Source organism: Phycodurus eques, chromosome 4 (genome assembly GCF_024500275.1).
Source record: "Phycodurus eques isolate BA_2022a chromosome 4, UOR_Pequ_1.1, whole genome shotgun sequence".
In the NCBI taxonomy this organism is placed as follows: Eukaryota; Metazoa; Chordata; class Actinopteri; order Syngnathiformes; family Syngnathidae; genus Phycodurus; species Phycodurus eques.
This window is the reverse complement of record NC_084528.1, coordinates 27754860-27774624: the sequence shown is the minus strand read 5'-3', so window position 1 is coordinate 27774624 and position 19765 is coordinate 27754860. Positions and strand designations below refer to the sequence as shown.

General features: G+C 44.1%; 3 protein-coding genes across 9 annotated transcripts in view; all 3 read right to left on the bottom strand.

Annotated features, from left to right (window-relative positions):
• Nucleotides 1-1294: 1294 nt before the first annotated feature.
• On the bottom strand, nt 1295-7973 carry zdhhc18a (zinc finger DHHC-type palmitoyltransferase 18a). Of its 4 annotated transcripts, XM_061674995.1 has the most exons (10): nt 7374-7973; nt 7136-7296; nt 6768-6977; nt 6533-6670; nt 6400-6451; nt 5715-5817; nt 5509-5621; nt 5041-5146; nt 4011-4081; nt 3340-3423 (listed from the first exon to the last, which is right to left on the bottom strand). In XM_061674995.1, the coding sequence occupies exons 1-9, from the start codon at nt 7607-7609 to the stop codon at nt 4040-4042; spliced, it is 1161 nt and encodes a 386-aa protein (XP_061530979.1). In that variant the 5' UTR covers nt 7610-7973; the 3' UTR covers nt 3340-3423; nt 4011-4039. The 4 variants fall into 4 exon arrangements, with proteins under 4 accessions (XP_061530977.1, XP_061530978.1, XP_061530979.1 ...); XM_061674993.1 differs by lacking the exon at nt 4011-4081 and having other exon boundaries at nt 1295-3423; XM_061674994.1 differs by lacking the exon at nt 4011-4081 and having other exon boundaries at nt 1295-3423; nt 6828-6977.
• Nucleotides 7974-8440: 467 nt separating this feature from the next.
• pigv (phosphatidylinositol glycan anchor biosynthesis, class V) lies at nt 8441-13665 on the bottom strand. Its single transcript, XM_061674992.1, has 3 exons — nt 13293-13665; nt 10091-11257; nt 8441-9483 (listed from the first exon to the last, which is right to left on the bottom strand). Exons 1-3 carry the CDS (start codon nt 13356-13358, stop codon nt 9196-9198), a joined length of 1521 nt encoding a protein of 506 aa, XP_061530976.1. The 5' UTR covers nt 13359-13665; the 3' UTR covers nt 8441-9195.
• Nucleotides 13666-15831: 2166 nt separating this feature from the next.
• The window catches only part of arid1aa (AT-rich interaction domain 1Aa), a 20897-nt gene continuing 16963 nt past the window's right edge, over nt 15832-19765 (bottom strand). For all 4 annotated transcript variants that reach the window (XM_061674985.1, XM_061674988.1, XM_061674987.1 and 1 more), the window contains exons 18-20: nt 19271-19765; nt 18818-18948; nt 15832-18736 (exon numbers count right to left, since the gene is read on the bottom strand). The exon at nt 19271-19765 is cut by the window's right edge and continues 352 nt beyond it. In XM_061674985.1, the coding sequence (XP_061530969.1) occupies nt 16895-18736; nt 18818-18948; nt 19271-19765 (2468 nt within the window). In that variant the 3' untranslated portion in view covers nt 15832-16894. The remainder of the gene's footprint in view (nt 18737-18817; nt 18949-19270) is intronic.

Below are 19765 nucleotides of genomic sequence, written 5' to 3'. Positions count from 1 at the left end.
GCACCCTCTTATTCTAAAAGCTGGCCACTGGTCTGGCTGACTGGGTGGCCTTTCCTGCCTCTACTACGCCAGTTCGAGGTTGAAGAGCACGACCCACTTCGGCAAGCGAATAATCACCTGCGGCCACACCAAAACGGCCGATGACGGGCACGCCCATTGCGCCAAAAGGCCACCTTGTGCCCGTGCTGCCATGTTAAATCGAGCCATTGTCAATCTCCTCGCAAGCTATTTGTATTCCTCTTGGCAACCGAGGCCGCTGCTTCAAAATACAACGCAGCTGCTGAGTCTGTGAAGTTTTGGTATTTTCCCTCAGCAAGGGACCAAGCCAAAGTCTCTCCATCTGTTTTACGTTTGGCTGTGATAAACCGCTTGCCAAACGGGCAAGACTTTACCATGGAGTCTTTTGAAGTGCAGTGGTCGTATAACAGTGAGCTTTTAAATAAATCCATAAAGGTTACCAAATTTCAGGTCCTTGTCCTCACAGTCCAGTAAGAGGCTGATATAAAATGTGCTTTGAATGTTGTAACATGTAAATTCTTTTGACGTTGAGTCTAAACAATTTAACGCTTTACTTATGGAGCGGTTTATTCGGTTAAGGCCACAATTACAGAGTCCACTTAGAATTTCTTATTTGTTGAATGGCTAATGCGCAGCTACTTAAAGTACTTGTTTTGGGGAAGGTTCTTGACTTTTATCAGTTCATGGCAGTGCCCCTCACTTGCCACAACCTCATCAAACACTTACAACAGCTGACAAACTATTGACATTAGAAAACAAAACTATTGAAATGTGCCCTGACAGTTGAGTGCAGTCAAACCTTGACCTCAGACCGTCAGCCTCCCGACAGATTTTTCTCTGCTTCTCAAGCTGGCTAATTACAGGCAGGCGTAAGTGGGCAACGAATAAAGATTGGGACATGAGCGGTGCCAAGCAAAACCAGTTGTGCCATTGAAACGTGGTGTTCAGCTTTGCATGGCACCTCCCAAAGAAAAGAAAATCTCATCCACAATGATCGGATCTGTTCTCGTGCTGGGGGATGACCATGAGATGTTGTACGATGCATACACCGTGCCTCAGCAACACGCGCACACACACACACACACTCCTCACCTGTCTTGCAGTTTACTTTTGAGGGCGCCTGTTGTCCACATTGTGAAATCAAACTTCAAACGCACCCTTGAACACGTGTGCTCAACATGCGCCTCCTCACTGTTTCCATGAGGCCAACTATCGCTGATTTACTGTCACCGCAGTTGGGAAAATCATTCTGGGGATAGGAGAGGAACAACACAGGTCAAAGTGATTGTTTTATTAACAGCTTCAGTCAGACTTGACGCCAAATCTATGTGCAGCTTTAATGCACATATACATGAAGGCCTTTTGGCCTACTCGTGTGACTAAGAAGTGCTGTATAAGCAGACGGCACAATCCTGGCCCCTAGTGGCGAAAACTAAAGTTCATCATCACATGTGACAGGTCACGTTTCAAACTACAGCAACAAGTCGATCCAGCCATCCATTTAGGGTCGCAAGAGCTGGAACCTATCCCAGCTGGCTTTGGGCGAGAGGCGGGGCTTGTCACTAGCCAATCGCAGGACACATATAGACAAACAACCAATCACATCTATTGACAATTTAATCTTCAATTAACCTAATCTGCACGTTTTTTTTTTTATGGAATGTGGGAAGTAGCAGGAGTACAGTACCTGCAGCAAAGCCACGCAAGCCCAAGGAGAACATGCAAACTCCACACAGAAGGGGCCGAGTCAAGATTCAAATCCCAAACCTCAGAACTGTGATGCAGATGTGCTAACCACACAAGTACAAAGTACAAAGACATTATAAATAATGAGTAATGCACCTCGTCCGCATTCCAAAGACAACATAACTCAGTTTTTATATGCTGTCAACTTGCAACAGAAAACTGAGGCTTGTTTTTAAACATTTCTCTGTTAAGGCCCTGCAGATGTATGGTTTGTTTTATTTATATTTAATACAAATTCAATGCAAATAAGTAGTTGGGGGGGGAGAGACTGATATGTTCGAGTCAATGACTGCAGTGATGGAAAGCTTTCAGATTTAACAAATGTTTGCAGCACACCTTAAAACCCATGGGGGGGGAAACATCCTTTCACTTTAGCCATCATGCCAAATACTGCAAATGTAATTTGTCTGTCAGGTGCCATAATGCACAAAACATGTAGAACAGATGACAAAACCGCAATATATATATACAAGTTAAAAATCTTGCCCTCTAATTCAGAAATTTTAGCTGTCCGCTTAAAGCAAGGGTTCCCAAATATCAGGTAGCAAACTGGTAAGTGGCCGCGGCTGGGCCTTTGGAAATCACGGAAATATGAAAACAAACCTACGCACGGTGTTGTGTTATTCTGTCTTCGGCCTATTGCAACTCTTAAATTGCATCCATTTCCTTGACTGCTTATCCTCGGGGTCACAGTTGAGCTGGTACAGCCTAGACTGGGGACATATAGACAAACAACCATTGACACACTCACATTTACACCTATGGTCAACTTAAGAGTCTTCAATCAACCTGTTTTTGGAATGTGGAGAAACCGAGCGTAATTATTGTTTTTTTTTTTTTTTTTTAATTATGACCACATGTTTTGGGTTTTTGCATTAGCTCCAAAAGGTTTTTGTTTTGCACCTCCCGAATTTTAGGTCACACCATTGCAGGTGATCAGGTTGAAATCGGTCGGGAACCCCTGATCAAAAGCCTGTCAAAGTCAGATTTATAGGACTTCTCTCAAGGTTTATTCCTTAACTGAATCACAGTCGAGTCCAGTAAGAATTGGTTTCCAGAAACTCACATTTGTTCAAAGGTTTTAGGAGTGCTTTGCATAAGATGTGAACAGGAAATTAAAGCTCTATGGCTGGAGGTTCTGTACTGTAAAAGGTGGGGTGGCATGTGCTGGAATATCTTAAAAGTGTTAAATGTCCACTTGTGCTTTTGTCAAGTTTGAAGTCAATACTGAAGTACCAAACAGGACCACACAGCAGAAGCACTTGTGGAAAAAAAGCTCCCACGAGACTTCCAAGTTGGATACCGTCAAGGTAATGGGATAAAGCAGACGTCGGGCGCCTCGCCGAGAACCAGTGTGGCTCGACCGAGCGAGGGCGAAGGAGACGCCAAACGGAACGCCGGGTTGATGGAGCGCATCGAGTCGCTCGTGCTGCTCTTGGAGAAGGGCGAGCACGGCGTGGCGGCGGGCTGGTGCGAGCACGGCGTGGCGGCGGGCTGGTGCGAGCACCTCGCTGTGGGTGACGTCTCCGGTGCGCGGCCCGGGACACTGGTGACCTCCACGCCCACAAGGGTCGTCTTTGGGGTGCCAGGAAGGCAGAGACCGTGAAAGGCGGAGGAGTAGAGCATCCTCTCGAGCACGTCTTTGGTGCTCTGTGTGCACTATGCGAAGAAGGAGAGAAAACGAAAGTCAAGAGCAGACAAAGGAGTATTGTTCACATAAAGTTACTTGGGTTAGCTTGGATGGGATCCAGCATTATGTGGGCAGTAATCACACTGACGACAGCTTGATATAAAAAGTCTGTTGAGACGCATGAAGGAACGTTAAATGCAGACAGTGCGCACAGAAGGCAACCATGTGGAACAAGATGATGATGGATGTGAAGCTGCACCTCTTCCTGACGTAAGGCGTTTCCTTACGTCACCATGCGTGCACAGTAAGATGTGACATAGACGTATGTGAACAAGACACCGTTTTATCCAAATCCAGAGAGGACAGGACACGGTAGCGCCAACGCATCAAATGTGCCCGCCATCCAGCTCCAACTCGGTTGAGTGGACACGAATTTGAAGGAGAACAAACGGCAGTGAAGCATGCACACCTAACGTGTTAGTGAAGACATCCAAACGTCAAGACAAAGCAATCACAAAATCGGACCAAACTTGATTTGCACAGAAACAAATTCGGCAGCACGTCATGGAAGGAAGAAAGACAGCGGGTGGTGATGTGAATGACCCTCTCTGCTTACCATCCACCTGATATATGCTGCACTGTTTTTCAGGCTGTGCAGGACAAAGAAAAATCCTGACAGGTCTCCTCCTGGTGGGTGGAATGGATACAGCACAACAGTGAGCATTAAAAGGTGCATATGACAGATTGGACGGTTCACCTTCATGTACCTTGTTTTGTAATGTCTTGTTATTATGACAACCCAAATCCTTTTTGAGTGGTTAATTCATTCATTAATATGTGTGTACTTTTGTACATGTAGTGTGACAGGCATATAAAGAATTTAAAGGTGCAATGATACATTTAAATCAGTCCAAATTGCCAAAATACAAAAATGTTTAAGAAAAACTTTTTTTTTCTTTTTTTAAAAAAAGCCTTTTTAAAAATGTTATGCTGAAATGTTCACTGCGTTTAAGTGAATAATGCACAACGGTGAATGACAAATGAGCAAAAAAAATAATAATAAAAAAGTGCTAATATATTCAGTACATTGCATGCAACGCATTGGGGAAGAGGAGACCCATCAACATGTAAATTCCCTAAAAAGTCAAACAAGCACAACTTCAATCAAGTATCCAAAACTGAAATGAATGTTTTGCATTATAAAATACATACTTTGAGTGTGAGGCAGTCCAACAAGCTCAACTCGCAACTTGAACACATTTAGACAAGGTTTTGGCTGGTGAATGTGTTTCTGCTTTCTTTTTACATGCAAGTTCTGGAAACCGCTTCAGCAGAAAGTCTGTGTAGTACAAAGCGTCTACCAGTTGTCACAGACGTTACTGTGTTCTTCAAATATGATTTTTTTTTTTTTATTATTCACCGGCTTTAAATTATTCTCCCAGATACCAAGCCTACGCCTTAACTTTGGTTAGAACCGGCATTATTCATTCAGCTTTCACATTTACATATTTCAAGTTCCATCTGTCTGCAACTACTAATGATGGACTTGAATGAGTGGAGCACGGAAAGGCATATGCAGGGGACATTCTTAAAAAATAAATAAATAAACCTCAGGGGATTCGGGGGCACTGTCTGGTTCACCCTACCACGTTCGTGTCATTCTTGGCTGCGAAGGAAGGCAGCTCGATCTCTGAGGCAGAAGCAGCGGGGACGGACTCCTCAGGTGGCAGGAAGCCTCTCCTGTCAATCAGGCTGAGGAACACAAAAGACAGTCGTCTGGGTTTTGTGCTATCAACAAGTTCAACAAGTCTCGGAACTAAAAAACGCACCTGTGTGGCCAAAGGTTGCGAGTAGGAGTGAACATAATTATTAGTTTATTCGAGTGAAACATACTGTTTATTGTTTACATTCAATTGATTGGCTGCAAGGTGATTTGATTAAAAAAAGAAGCTTAGTGTCAATTCTAGTTATGCATCAGACATATAGAAATTCTAGAATTAAAAAAATTATAATAATAATAATTCTCCCAGAAAATGATGTTAATGTTCCCATAGTTGATCAAGGAAATATAGAAAAATGCATATCCCTATTTGTGAGCGGGTTCTTGGACACACCTTGGGGGCATGGGCCCACATAACGTCACACAGCAGTTAGCTAGGATGCTGTTGTAAGTGTACGGGTTCGCAGAGTCCTCTGCACCCCTTTTACTTGACCAGGACCCCTTAATCTATCAAGTGAACACAGACAGAAGTTATTGGACTGTGTGAAAAGAGAAAATAAGAACTGAATTCTCTTGTAATATGGTGTTAAGTTTACTTACATCCTCATTGGTAGTAAGGTTGGAGGCTACTAGGTAGGTATGGAAGCCTGAGAGGCCCAGAATAGACCAGATGGAGAAGAAACAAATGACCAGCTCCACCACAGTAGAAAAGCAAAGTCAAAGAAATGCTCATATGTCTGAAAATTATTACAGATGTAAAGAAAAAGCTTATGATCCAGCATTTGTGTTGCATCATATTGGAGGATGCGGGTGTTCCTATTTTTGAGTGTTACAAAAAATTGCAGCAACACAATATTTACTTATTTCTGTCTGCCATTATCTCGTGCTATCTTCATTGTGCTGTTGTTCCATTGCATTATGGAAGATTTGTAGCATAAGTGTCATAGGAATAAAATAAGCTATATGCAAAAAGCACAAACTATTGGTCTCTACCAAAACTACTAATTTGACTCTGCTAACCGCGTACACAAAAATCCAAATCTAAAAAATAACAGGCGTACAGTATTTGATGACATCAACACAGTGACATGAGGCAGCGATCCTCCTGTTTGAAAGCCATCCGCGTCGACGTGTGCTAACACTGATCCTATTAAGCACTGGCTTAGACTGGAGAACGGCTTAACAGCCTGTGTTATGTCTTGCTCCAACTCCACCGAGATCGCACGCATTTCCAAAATAGTTGGATTAGCCCAAAAAAAGAAAAGTTGGCACATAAAAAGGATATCTGGCAGGGCTCTCCTGGATGGCTTGGATGAGGCTTTTACCCGATTGAGAACCTGCACACAAAAAGACAGCATAGTGTTGTGCTGGGATGATATTACAGTCATCTCAGTGGAGATGGAGCGTGATGAACTTACGCAAGCTAATGTGTGCTATGACGCAGCCAAATATGAAAGATGTCAGAAAAGACAGGGAGATGATGAAACTGTAGAAAAAGCGGTAATTCCGCCTGCCCACACAGTTGCCCACCCACGGGCAGTGATGATCAAACCTCTCTGCAAACAAAACACACACACAGCGGACATTGAAACATTTTCACTTTATTACGAGCATTTTCAAACGGCACAAAGAAACTACGGAGTAGTCATGCACCCGAACGTCGCGTGAAGTTGGAATGGAACGCATTGCAAAATGTCCCGACCACATCCTTACCCACACAGTTGTCACAAAGGCTGCAGTGTGACGTCCGCGGAGGGCGAAACATTTTACACGTAAAGCAGTACTTGAGCTTGACCACCTGCTGGTTGATGAGGATCTCCTTGGTCCGTGGAGGGGGGCGATACGAGGAGGCTCCTGAGGTATCTTAAAAGACAACATGAGCAAAATGTGCAGCTGCTGCTGTGCTTTTCAAATAGTGACGCTAGCGTAAGCTGTTTAGGTTTGGGAGTGTAGTCCCTCACAGATGTCCCCATATGGTAGAGCCCCCGTCCCCCCCTCCCCCATCTGTCTGTGCATCTCACCTATCTGCTTCTCTATGTCTGCAGCTTCGTCTGAGGTGGCCCTGGGTAGGATGCCTGGGTCTGTAAAACTGGTTCTCAGCAAGGAGAGGACCACAAACACAAACAGCACCCCGCCGATCACTGGGATGAAGACTGTCAGATGTTCCACCAGGAATGGGCAACTGGATAATAAAGAAATAAATCAAACATTGTTGCAGTGATACGTTTACCGAGAAAGAAACAAGGCTCGAGCTCTTACTCGAATGCAAAAAAAAGGCCACAGGTGACAACAATAAGCCCCAGTGTCAGCGGGAGGACGCCGCTCTGTCTGGCCACGATGACACGACCGTCGCAGAAAAATCGGTTCTTCCCCGGGAACACTTCCCATTTCCGCCGCAGCCGCTCCGCTTTCTTGTCGGTGGTCTGCGGAGCCGAATAAGTGGGTGCAGCCGACAGCGCCAGCGGGTCGATCTGCCGGTACTCACAGTTTCTCATCCTGGAGTTCGCTGGGGAGATAAAAAGGCACGACCGACGATGTGTTCTCAGTGGGGCTTCCAGAAGAAAAACGAGCTCAGGGTTGAGTCATGGCAAAAAGTGACGGCTGCTTGTTGGGGTTAGCGTCCCCCGATGGTTCTCATCATCAATGCTAACAGTGGCTAGCAAACCTGCACAGACATTCTTCTTCTCAATTGACTTTTACGATATAAAATCCAGTCAGCCCGAGGCCCGTTACCATCTTCGTAAGTTAAACAACAAATGCGCGCCAATGGTCGTAAAAATTTCGTACAATTACAGAGAATATAAACCGAAAGGTAGCAGAGACGAGATTCGCGTCCAGTTTGATGCGGCAGGGCAAAAATAGTTCCTTCTCGCTTTCCGTAGATCACGAAACGACGTCACGAGGTAACGACGTCACCGCATACTTGTAAATTCATCTGGCGCTGAAACGGAGCAGACAGATGAATCTATATATATATATATATATATATATATATATAATTACAGTAATTATTTGTATGAATAACACTTCTAGGTCATAGAAAAATAGTCAAATGGTCAATTGTTCATGTATTCGTTAATCTTAAAACACTCCAGTAATTTTGTTCATAATGAATTCAGATTCAGGCAGCACTGTAGATAGTTACGAGCACATCTGCCTCACAGCCAAGAGGTTCTGGGTTCGAGTCTTGTACCCCTTTGCGGAGTTTGCATTGCTCTCCAGCTTCCTCCCACATTCCACAAACAGGCATTGCAGGTTCAGTGTTATGGAAGAAATAGTAGAAGGATGGATGAGTTCACATAAAATGCAATTCTTATTTTGGAGAATGCATGCAATTTAATGCCATATTTTCCATTCACATTCAAAAATAAAGATGAATATTCTAAATATGTACATACAGTCAAGTTTAACACAAATATGGAATACATTTTATCAGGGGCATCAATGACAAAATGCATTTTTTTCCAGAATACCACAAACACAAGAATAAAGTAAACGTTCAAGTTTCATGTGCACGCTACTCACGTTTGCATTAACTACTGTAACCATAAAGACGCAAAACTAAGATCAACAAACATGACAATCAATTAATGGAGGATTGAAATTGGTAGATTGTGTGCAACGTAGCAAGTCTAGAATTAATAGAGGCAACATTTAATGGATAATGGGCTACAACCAGCAAACTAGTTTCCTACAACAGTATGTTATGAGACGATGAGCTACATACACATTATAGCTACTCCTCCCGTATGGAAACGGGAGTTCAGAACATTCACAGATTCTCCCATTCCACTAAAAAATATTTTAAAAACAGCAATCAATAAATTGATCGTTAATTTTCTCCACTGTCGATCAAGGAAAATGTCGTCAAATGCACGTCTCTACAGTTACGTAAACACGTCTCCTGAAAGTTCTTTCTCGAACCAAAATGAGGCACAACATTTGTCATGCTTTGTTTGGCTTTTGTTTCTTCAGAACAAAATCTCTTGTAATGTTCTCGGGTGAACTTCGTTAACAGTGGATTATTTTAAAAAGTAGTCGTCTCGCCGCCCAATGTGGCATTCTTCAGCCACAGACTCGGTCAAGTCCACGGTAGAGAGTTACAATGCATCGCCAGGCCCAGCACCCAGTACGAAAGGAAGTATCCCAGGATGCTTTGTGTGGTGGGAGAGCACATCTTAATGTATGGTATTAATGCAACGATGGGATTTTGAGGCGGGTGCTTGCATCCATTTTTGGCGGGAGTCTCGAGCTGAATGTTGGGTGTTGACGTTTTCCTTCGGTGAAGAAGCGGCTCGTTGAGCAGGAGCAGATGGGCGCTGATCCAGAAGGGAACAGGAGACGACGAGGCCATGAATCTGGTCAGGACCTGGAAACATCGCACAAGCAGCATGACAGGAATTGTTCACGACATGTTGCAATGAAAGTGACAGTGAAGAAGATCCCCAAATATCCATTCCAACAATACACCTAAAAGCCTGTGACAAAAGCTCTTGCCGCTCTGTGTGTATTAGAGTAGCAGTTGTTTGAAGGTTTACGATTCTGTAACAAACAGTGACTATGCTCATTCTTGTTAGCTCATCCATGGCATTTCACATTATATGTTTGGATTAAGCAAGCAGACTTTCATCAGATGAAATTATATGGTATGGTTGAAAATTGTTGTGTTTAAATATAGTTCTCTTTTGTTTTAACAGCCAGTTTTACAGTAAACTTACATGGCACCCCACCAGGCCCCGCCTTTTAAAGGCACATGCATGTACACAGACGCGACACTGCATACAGTATTTTCTATACTTTTTATGCCTGCAATGTTTCTTGTGTTCAATTATGTTTACAATGTGTGTAAAAAGTATGTTTCAATAATATACAGGAAGGGTAAAGCTTTTTTTTTTTTTAATTATAGATTGTAGATTTTTAGCTCTGGAATGTATCGCCCGTGATAAACAGGGGTTCACTTTACTTTCTATTCTTACCTGCACATGCATGCACAAGGTCCCAAACACCAGGAGCGCAGTAGAATGCACAACATATACAAATACTTTAGGGTTTAAAAATCCCGGTATTGGTTTGTCGAGGCGTTTCTTTAAATCTGCCTCCCAAAGTCCAAGTCTGAAACACAGCTCTGGGTTCGCTTGGAAATAAGCATAAACTGCCATTACACCCAAAGTTGCCATGGGGAGAGCAAGAAGGAAGTTCGGTATTTGTCTCAGTTCAAAGAAACGAAGGAAGCCCACGTTCCAGTACACGTCCTGAATATGAGAATAAATTACGGGGAGAGGTCTCATGCACCACAGAGGGGGAGGACTATTTTCATCCGCAATACGGTAGCCCTTCTGTTCAGCCAGGGAGAAGAGAACCGGGGGGATGCGATCCAAGGAGGCTGATGGTGTACAAAACGTTCTATAGCCGTAGTACTGAAAAGCGCAGAAGGGAAGGGCAATGACTGCTGTTCCGAGCACAGAGGTGAGCAGGAGGCGGATGATGATCCAAATGTAGCGGAAGATCTTGCTGTGGCCTTTTGCAATCGATCGACAGAAACGGATCTGGGAGATGGCATATACCGATGGAAGATACAGAAGAAATCCTATATTCAACAGGCCGTTGGATCGCGCCGCCGAGGCTATACTGAAAGCCAGGCAGGCTCTAAAGGTGAACCCTTTTTCCAGGAGGAACAGACCCCCGAAGGTGAGCGCGGCAAACAGACTCTCCGAGTAGCCCGCGGTCATGAAAACATTGGCAGGCGTGATGCAGTAGAGCAGGGTGGAAAGCAGGGCGAGGCGCCGGTCCTGCATAACCACCCGACTGAGCGCGTGCAAGGCCACCACGCTCAGCAGGAAGAGCGTACTGTTCCCGAGAGCGACCGCCACCAGCAAACGGCCTCGCACGCTCAACCAGCTGCCCAGGGGCCGCAGCAACGTGTCGGCCAGGCCCCGCAGGATGATGGGGAAAAGGGGGAAAAAAGCAAAGTTGTGCTCGTAGAGGTATCCTCTCTCAGCGATGAAGAGGAAATGCTCGGCGTCCCAGTGACAGAGACCACCGAATAACCACTCCACCGCAGAGTCCAAGTACAAAGGCTCTTCTGTCCGTGGGGGCCTGAACGCGTCAGCATCGTGGTCAGGGATGGCAGCGTTCAAGACAGCCTGTTGGAAAAGATTCAAGTGTTATAGAAATTAAGTGTTTACTACACAGTGAAACAAAACATACACATTTACAGTAACCCCCCCCCCCCGACAGGGCTCGGTCCTTATCGCTTGCGAATAGCAAAAAAAAAAAAAAAAGCTTCCCCCGAAACACGTTTGGGCCTGGAGAATGCAGTCATTCTTTCTGTATGTGTGTTACTGAGCCACGGACGCAGTTTACTTTAAACTTGTGGCAAACAGGACTGACGTCATGCATGCTGTGATCGTGACATTTATGATCCACTGGTGGCTGGGGACTTCGAATCTCCTTTTTCATCTCTAACTGCTTCATAAAACAAAAGAGTAAAGGATTGTATTATTCTTTTGGTTTGCATTGTTTATGAGACTGTGAGCCTTGTGAAATTCATTTCAGCCCCCTTTATGTTCCACACATATTGTGGATTGACAATAAAAGCATATCATACTTTATAATTATACCAACGCTATGATCCCAAAACAGTTCAACATGATTTCAAACTCATTTTATATTACCCTTAAAAATAAATGTCTTTCAGATTATTTCATTTTGGGGAAAAAAATGCACCAGAATGGTGCACGTACATGCTGGTGCAGATAACCTGCACTAACAACTTAGTCGAGATGTATCACTTCAACATACTTCCTCAAAACCACACCACCGAACGAACACGTCGAAAAAAGTATGAATTCTGAAATAGTCTCAATTTACTCACTAACTGACTTAATGTGAAATCTGGGCTCGTTTCAGTGAACACCAAGCTGATGTACTCGCAGGAAGTCATGACGTACTTTGTATCTTTTAATTTGTTGTTTATTATGTCTTACATTAAAATATATGGATGGTCTTGTACTTTTTAAATTTGAATGAAACGAAAACTGATGACAGTGTTTGGTCCCTGTGGCGCTTGTAGAATTGGGCCCTTTGACACAGTATGCAAAGCCAACAGTTTCGAATTTGGGTTTTAAAATGGACTTTGATTTTAAATTGGATGGGCAAATTGGTGCAAGTACAGCTAGCTACATCTCCAGTTGTCTCAAATGCTGCTGTAAACACATAAGAGGGACTCCACATAACCCTGGCCTCCTTCCACTGGCTGTCAGTCCATTTTAGAAAACATTTTAACCATCTTTTATTCATTTGTCAACCTTTAAATGGTCTAGCCTTGCCTCTTCGAGCAACTCCATCCCCACACCCCTGTACAGTCCCTCACCTCAGCTGATCCAAGAGGTCCTGAGATCACAGTCGAAGCTCAGAGGGGAGAGAACCTTTTCTGTTGCTATTGACCTTCCTCTGCACAGTAGAGAAGTCCCCTGACTCAATGTCACTGTCCATTTTTTAAAAACCCAATTTTACACTTTGGCTTTCAATTCAAGCGTAAGACTATGCACCTGTTTTTGTGTTTGATTATTTGTTTTGTTATTCCAATTGGTTTGTGTTCAATTTGTTTTTATTTCTTATGTATTTATTTAAATCTGTGTACAACACTTTGTTTCCAGCTGTGGTGGTTTTTTTAAGTGCTTCATAAATACATTTTAGTTGAGTATGAATGGCAACAGGTGGGGATACAGGTTTAGTGAACCTTCCGCCATCTAATGGAAGATCATTTCAGTGGTTTGCCTTTCACTATACATCCCTGGCGTAGACTGACGAATAAAGATGTTTGTAATTAATAAAAACACAATTTCTTAAAAATTACTTAAAATTTGATATTTTCTGACGGCACGCATCTTTCGCAGCACACTAGGGAATCAATGATTTGAACTTGAATTTTGAAAATATTTTTCATAAATCTCATCTGGCCCATCTATACGGTTTATTTTGTTGTTTATTATTATTTGCCCACCCTGACGGAGACTCGTTTATGACGTAACTTGTGTCCTCAGGGTACGTCAATGGGTATAAAATAGTCCTCTCCATTTAGCTAGTGGACGAGCTAGCAAAATAGATTAGCATGTGGCTCGTTGACAAACATCCACACATTTCGAAATAGCCTCTATGCGAAAGACAAGACAATACCTGCAATAACAACGAGGCAGCTCTGGTGAATGTAGCAAACTGCAGCACAGCTCTGTAATCCATCATAGCCAGTGAAAGAAAAACATAAATCTTATTTTAATGGAACGGAGCATTGTCGGGGACTATGGACACCGGATATTTCGCATTTTTTAGATTAAATACACAGCTATTACGCCAACGAGTCAGTCAGCCAGCCATCAGTTCTAATACGACCTTTAGTCAATCCGCTTCTGGTGCTTTCGCAAATATGGCTTTCAAAATAAAGCTTTCAGAGATCTTATATATATATATGTCTATATATATATATAGACAAGCTCTGTATACGTAAACGCCGCCTTGAGCGGTCGGCCAGTTGTTCCGACACGTCAGCGCCCCCGCCATGTTGGAGGGGACAGATCTGCTTTGTACATTAATGTAAGTCAATGTAATTAACGTCATAAAGCGACAACCTACAAAGTGCACAAAGTTAATGCTTCTCATTTATTCATCGCCACATACCGAGGTATTTGGGAAACATATGTACCAAAAACAACGTATATAACCTTTAATCGGATGTTTATACATGTTCTGTTAAGGACATAGGTAAGCGCAAATGCATGGGTAACTCTGTGCAAGCCAGCAGGTGACGCTGTGTACTACACTACTAATCCACAACAAATCTATTTGTAGGTATAGATAGCTCCATGCAGTGTGCTTTGGATTAGGAGATATTCTTCCCATAGTTCGCAGTGTTGGTTTCATTTTCTACGCGAACCAGCTCAAAGTTCAATTCACCGTTCCCAAAATAAAATAGTTTAGTTCATAATTCAAAATTTCGAACAAAGCTCACCATTCCAAAAATGAACTAGTTTATAGTTATTTTTTTCTCAATATGTTGCTAACGGGCTAGTCCTCTTAAAATACAGTTAATTTCCCCATTGTTCCCCCCCATTCAATCCACCCTAGTAGACAGCTGCAGCTTGCACCCTACAATCTCAAAAACGAGAAAAAAACATGTTGCTTTGAATGGTCTTTTTTAAAATGAGGAAATTAAACAAAAACGAAGTTTTGGTGCTTTATGTGCAAACAAAAACATGCAACACAGTATGACAGGAACGATGGTGAAAGGACATTGATGGCTTGAGATTCCTTGCGTTTCTGGCTGACTATACTAAAAAAATATTTTATTTGATCTATTCTTATACTGTATTACAAAATAAAATAAATTCCATATCATGACAGTGTGATCGTACAGTTTTAACTAAAGCATTCTGATACAAAAACATAATTTTCTTAGTAATCAGTTTTTACAATTATGTACTCCTGTATATGACAAAAGAACCAACCGGAGAACAACTGAGTCCCATTTACACAATGTCCCTGAAGCCGAACTCTACAACACAGCGCTGATAACGTTCCAACCAGTCCGCAGGCCAAAGACAAGACACATGAGAGAGACCTTCCAAACATGTGGTTACCCCAGCTGGTCATTTGTGAAAAGTGCATCCATTCCAATGAAAGTCAATGATTCTTCCTCCAACAAACAGCACAGCCTCCTTGACCATTAGGTAACTCCGCTACCACATTACAACTGAATGGAATATCGATAATGGCGTTTCCACTCAACGACTCTGGCGGACTGACAATGGCCTCTCGGCCAAATAGTTGAGTCTTCCACACAAACACTGGCTAGTGCGTCCTAACTAAGCCTTGTTGCATGAACTGATGAAGCCTGCTCAGATGAGAGTCAAAACGTCTTCTAGGACAAACAGAACAGTCCAGGTGTGATCGATTCAAAGCCCTGAGAATTAAACGACCTGGATGAATGTGAATATTCACGGGCATGTCCCTGACAACACACTTCACGTTCTCACACAAGGCGACCATGACCGCCACCGAATCGGTTGCCAAATACTGTTTATCCACCGACATATGAAGCTGAGTATATAGTGCGCTCGGACGGGTTTGTCCTGGAAGTTTCAAACAAGTTTCAATGGGAAGGCAAGATAAAACATCAAACAGCTTAGGAAGATTTAATGTACATTTATTCTTACCACGTGGAACATATAGTATAAAGATTTCATACTGAATAAATGATATTCATTGAGCAAAAAAAGGGAAAAGGGGGAATTTACATTTCTTAGCTACATAGTCTGAAATACAAATATGAAGAATCCATGACTGAAGAAAAATTGTCAAATGTGTACTTCATCTAGTTTGTGTTGTACCAGGAAACAACAGGTCGGAGCTGTGTCTGTTGCACTACAGAGCTGTGGGGAGACCAGAGGAGTGGGTCTAATCGGCAGGAAGTGGAGGATGCAGTCGGCCTCCATCCCTCACCAATAACACGTGTGAGAATAGTGACACAGACAGAGACAGACACAGAAAGTGTAATGTACAACGTTATGTGTGTATGTATGTATGTGTGTGTGTGTGTGTATCTATATATATATATATATGTATATATATATATGTATATATATATATGTATATATATATATATATATATATATATATATATATATATATATATCTATGTAGATATATATATACACACACACACACATATAACACACATGTATATAGATCTATATACATATGTATATACATATATACACATACATATATACACATACATATATATACACACATACATATATGTATGTGTATATATATACATCTATATATATATATATACACACACACACACACACACACACACACACACACACACACACACACACCACAGCAAAGCTGTTTTTGAAGTTGAAAACCAGTCCTAAAAGGTGATTTATTTTCATAAGGGTATTCATACAATCAAGGGATAAGAGGAGGTAAGGGTGTTCTTGATACTTTGGGGAAGAAAGCCATTTTCTGTTTAACACCAAACTCGAATGACCTCAAAACTCGAGTCGCGCTGTGTCGTCCACTTGTGTGTGTGAAACGGAACGCCGTCACTCAAGAGCAGTACGGTACAGAAAATGTCCTACAATCTACTGCACACTGCACAGGCCTCCCCGGTGAAGGTGTCTATTGACAGCGTCTGGCTGCCTATTGGGCTTACTGGTGATAATCCAACTACAGCAACTAGACCCAGTAGGCCACTTCGTCAGCCTGCTTCACCTCTGAACATCAACCAGTTACAGACTCATTGTGCCCTCCAGGGGAGAGCTTAGGGCACACTGCGTCTCCCAAACTCACTGTAAACGAGACAGCAACTTTGGTTACAGTTTTTGTTTTTCAGCTATTTATTTGTTTATTCATTTAATATTTATCTTTATTAAAAAGTACCCCCCACCCCCCTCCCAAGTGCAGAACAGTTTCCCAACGGTGGTGGCGCTCTGCTCTCCAGTTGGCATTTATTTTGCAAGTAGTCACTTGGTGTGGCTTCTCTCTGTTGTGTAATCCAGCACAGCTCTGTGACGACAGTCTAGGAGCAAGGATGCCCTGGTGAGGGCTCAGAAAATGGAATCTGAAGATTTTCATAAATAAGAGTCACTTTTAAACGTTCCTTGCCCTGTTTACATACAAGCCAGGGTACCGAAGAAAGAAGGGGCTGGGGCAGGAAGAAACCCCCCCCATCCCCTCTCCCATAAAAGAGGAGCCACAGCTCCCTACAGCTGTCAGGACTGGCCAATCAAAAAGAGTACATCACAGATAACATGAGAGACCAGCGAGTTCATGAGGGGAGACACAGAAAGGTCAAGGAGCCGGGACTCATGTAATGTGAACTCTGAGTGGTTCTCATCCACCTTGGCTAACGCGTGCAGTGCCCGGGCAGCTCGCCTCATCATGTCCGGGCTGGTGGGCTCAAAGTGCATCCCCTGTAGGTGTACAAAAGAACTCTGGCTCTGCTGGAACTGGGTGGCTGCCAGACTGTCCTCCAGAAAGCCCAGCAAGTTGCCCACACTGCCCTTCTGAACGGCGATGGCCCGGGCTGCCATGGTATCGCCCTGCGCCAGGTTGGCTAGTAGAACCACAGCCATCTCCCTGCAGACAGCCACCCTCCTCTCTCCAACAAGTCGCACGAGATTCCCGTACAGCTTCTCCAATCGACCGAACGGCGGGGTGGCCAGGATGAGGTCCACGTTGTTGTCTTGGATGCTTAGCTTGCTCAGCGTCTCCAGGACCAGTCTCTGAGGGGACAAAGCACTGTGTGGGCCCAAGGTGGGGAAGGGGTCCTGGGCTTCCGCAGAAGGGCAGACTGTCCAGTGGAGAAGACCGTCCAACAGAGGCAGGCAGATGCTCTCCGGGTAGACGGATAGGTCGAGTTGGCCTGAGATGTTTGCCAATGTGACCAGCGTGTTTTCCCTCAGGAGCTCCAAGCAGTCCCACCACCATTCATCCCTCTGGCCCGTACCCTCTTCTGTGTCCTCATCTTTCTCGTAGGTGAGCGGGGCCTGTTTGCGTTCGGGGTGCCGGTGGTGGAGCAGGATGAGGCGACCGAGTAGTAGAAGCAGCCCTGGATGTTTGGACATCTCATGGTCGTTTCCTGGAACAAAGGAGAGGCTGCGGATGATATTGGAGATGCAAACACAGCGGCGAGCTAAGGAATCCTGCCAGTTTGCTAGTGAGACGAGTGGCCCCTCATCTTTACTGTGAGGCTCATCCTCCAGGATGGTGTTGACCTGATGCGTTAAAACACTAACAACAGAAGGAATGGGTCTGTAATTTTCCTGGTGACTTTGCTCAGCAGTTTTTGACTCAGATTTGTTCTCCTCCTCATTAGCGAGGGCGGGGCTGTCCGCTGAGACGGTCGCTTTCCCTGAGGAGGATGTCTCCTTGGACCCAACATCACCGTCATTCTTTTTCTCCTCTTCTGTTGGCAAACTGTAATCGATGAAATCTTCTCTGATTCGCCTTTTCAGCACACTGTGGGGCACAGGTATTCGTTGCCGGCATTCTAAGAAGTCTTTACGAGGTTCAAAGTGTGTCTGGATGTGCTCTGTTGAGTCTCCTCCTCCTGCACTCCAGTGAAGTAATCCACTGTCAAACTCTTGTAGTTTGCCATGATTGTTGGTATGTGCAGCAACAAATGGGTCTCTCTTTCGTACCACCTTTAGAGGAAACTTGTCAAACTTGCTTCCCTGCTTGGGTCTGTCCTGGGCTGCTGAAGGCAAGGCATCAGTTTGGTCAGATGAGGATCCCTTGCACTGTACATCCTCCTCTCCGACTTTCTCATCGCCGTCCTGTGAATCCGAACATTCCTTATGCTCGTCCTCCTGTTTTATATGAGGTGGCCGTTCTGTGTCTTGTTCCTCCTCATCCACATCATCATCTTCGAGATCCACATCATCCGTATGTGGTTCCTCTTCTTCTACGCCATCCACGAGTTCTTTCAAGGCATCAGGATCAAGTAACGTCCTCTGGCCAGGGTCCCCCACCTCATATTCCCGCAGAATGCCAAAGATCTCAATGAGGCAACGTCTGAAATATTCAACCACCAACTCTAGTAGCCCAGGCAACTGATGGAGAAGAAATATGACAAAATCTTAGAACACGACCACCATGCATTGAATAAGTATGACAAAGGAGACCAGTCTTACCATATTCAGATCAAAGGTTGAAATACTTCCATCATCATAGAGGAGAACGTTGATTGTATCTAAAGCCCAGGTACTTTCAGCTAATAGACCGGACTTTAATGACATCATGACTCTCCAGGCTTCTGGAGTTCCTATGTCAAAAAGAGGAGGGGGAAGGAGAGGGGGGAGGAAAAAAAAAGGGGGAAAAAAAGCAATTAAGTCTGAGATTCAGACATTACGCTTATTACCAGGATTGCAGGGAGCTTGACTTTGGGCACGAGGCAGGCTCACATGAATCAACGATTCACATCTGAAAATCATTCACACTTAATTCGTGAATCTCACTGTCTTAACATGCATTTATGAAAGAAAGCCACAGAAGCACAGGGAACACGTGCCAACTACACAAATAAAAAAAAGAACAGAAAGCACCAATCTACACTCTCAGACAGAGGCAAAGCTACAGAGACTTACCGATATCTTTCATGGTGAGTCTTCGACGTGGTTTCAGGACAGGATGGGAAGCTTCGACAGAGCCCATGGGGAAAGGCATGTCTCGTCTTATTAAAGGCGACTGCGCTGCAGAGGGCACTATGTGTGACGCAGGCACAGGAGGGCCGGCCTTTTGCATTTTCATCACTCCGTGCATATACGGGGATTTACTTGGCGAAGTCCTACTCTCCAAAGGGCGGGGCATGGAGGCTGGGCTGGATACTTGTGGAATGTGGTTCTGCACAGCCTGAGGGGGCTGGTAGTTGGACTGCACAGAACGAGGCATCGGTTGACCCGGCCCTGCTGGACCATATGGAGGCTGCCGCGGGCCCATCTGACCGCCCCACTGGCCGTCGTGATTCATGCGCTGTTCTGATGAGATCATCTCTTCAGAGCGGTTTATGCCAGGGTAACCCGGTCCCTGTGGCGGGCCCCCAGGGCCACCCTGCCTGCCATGGTAGTTCTGGTAGTTCATGT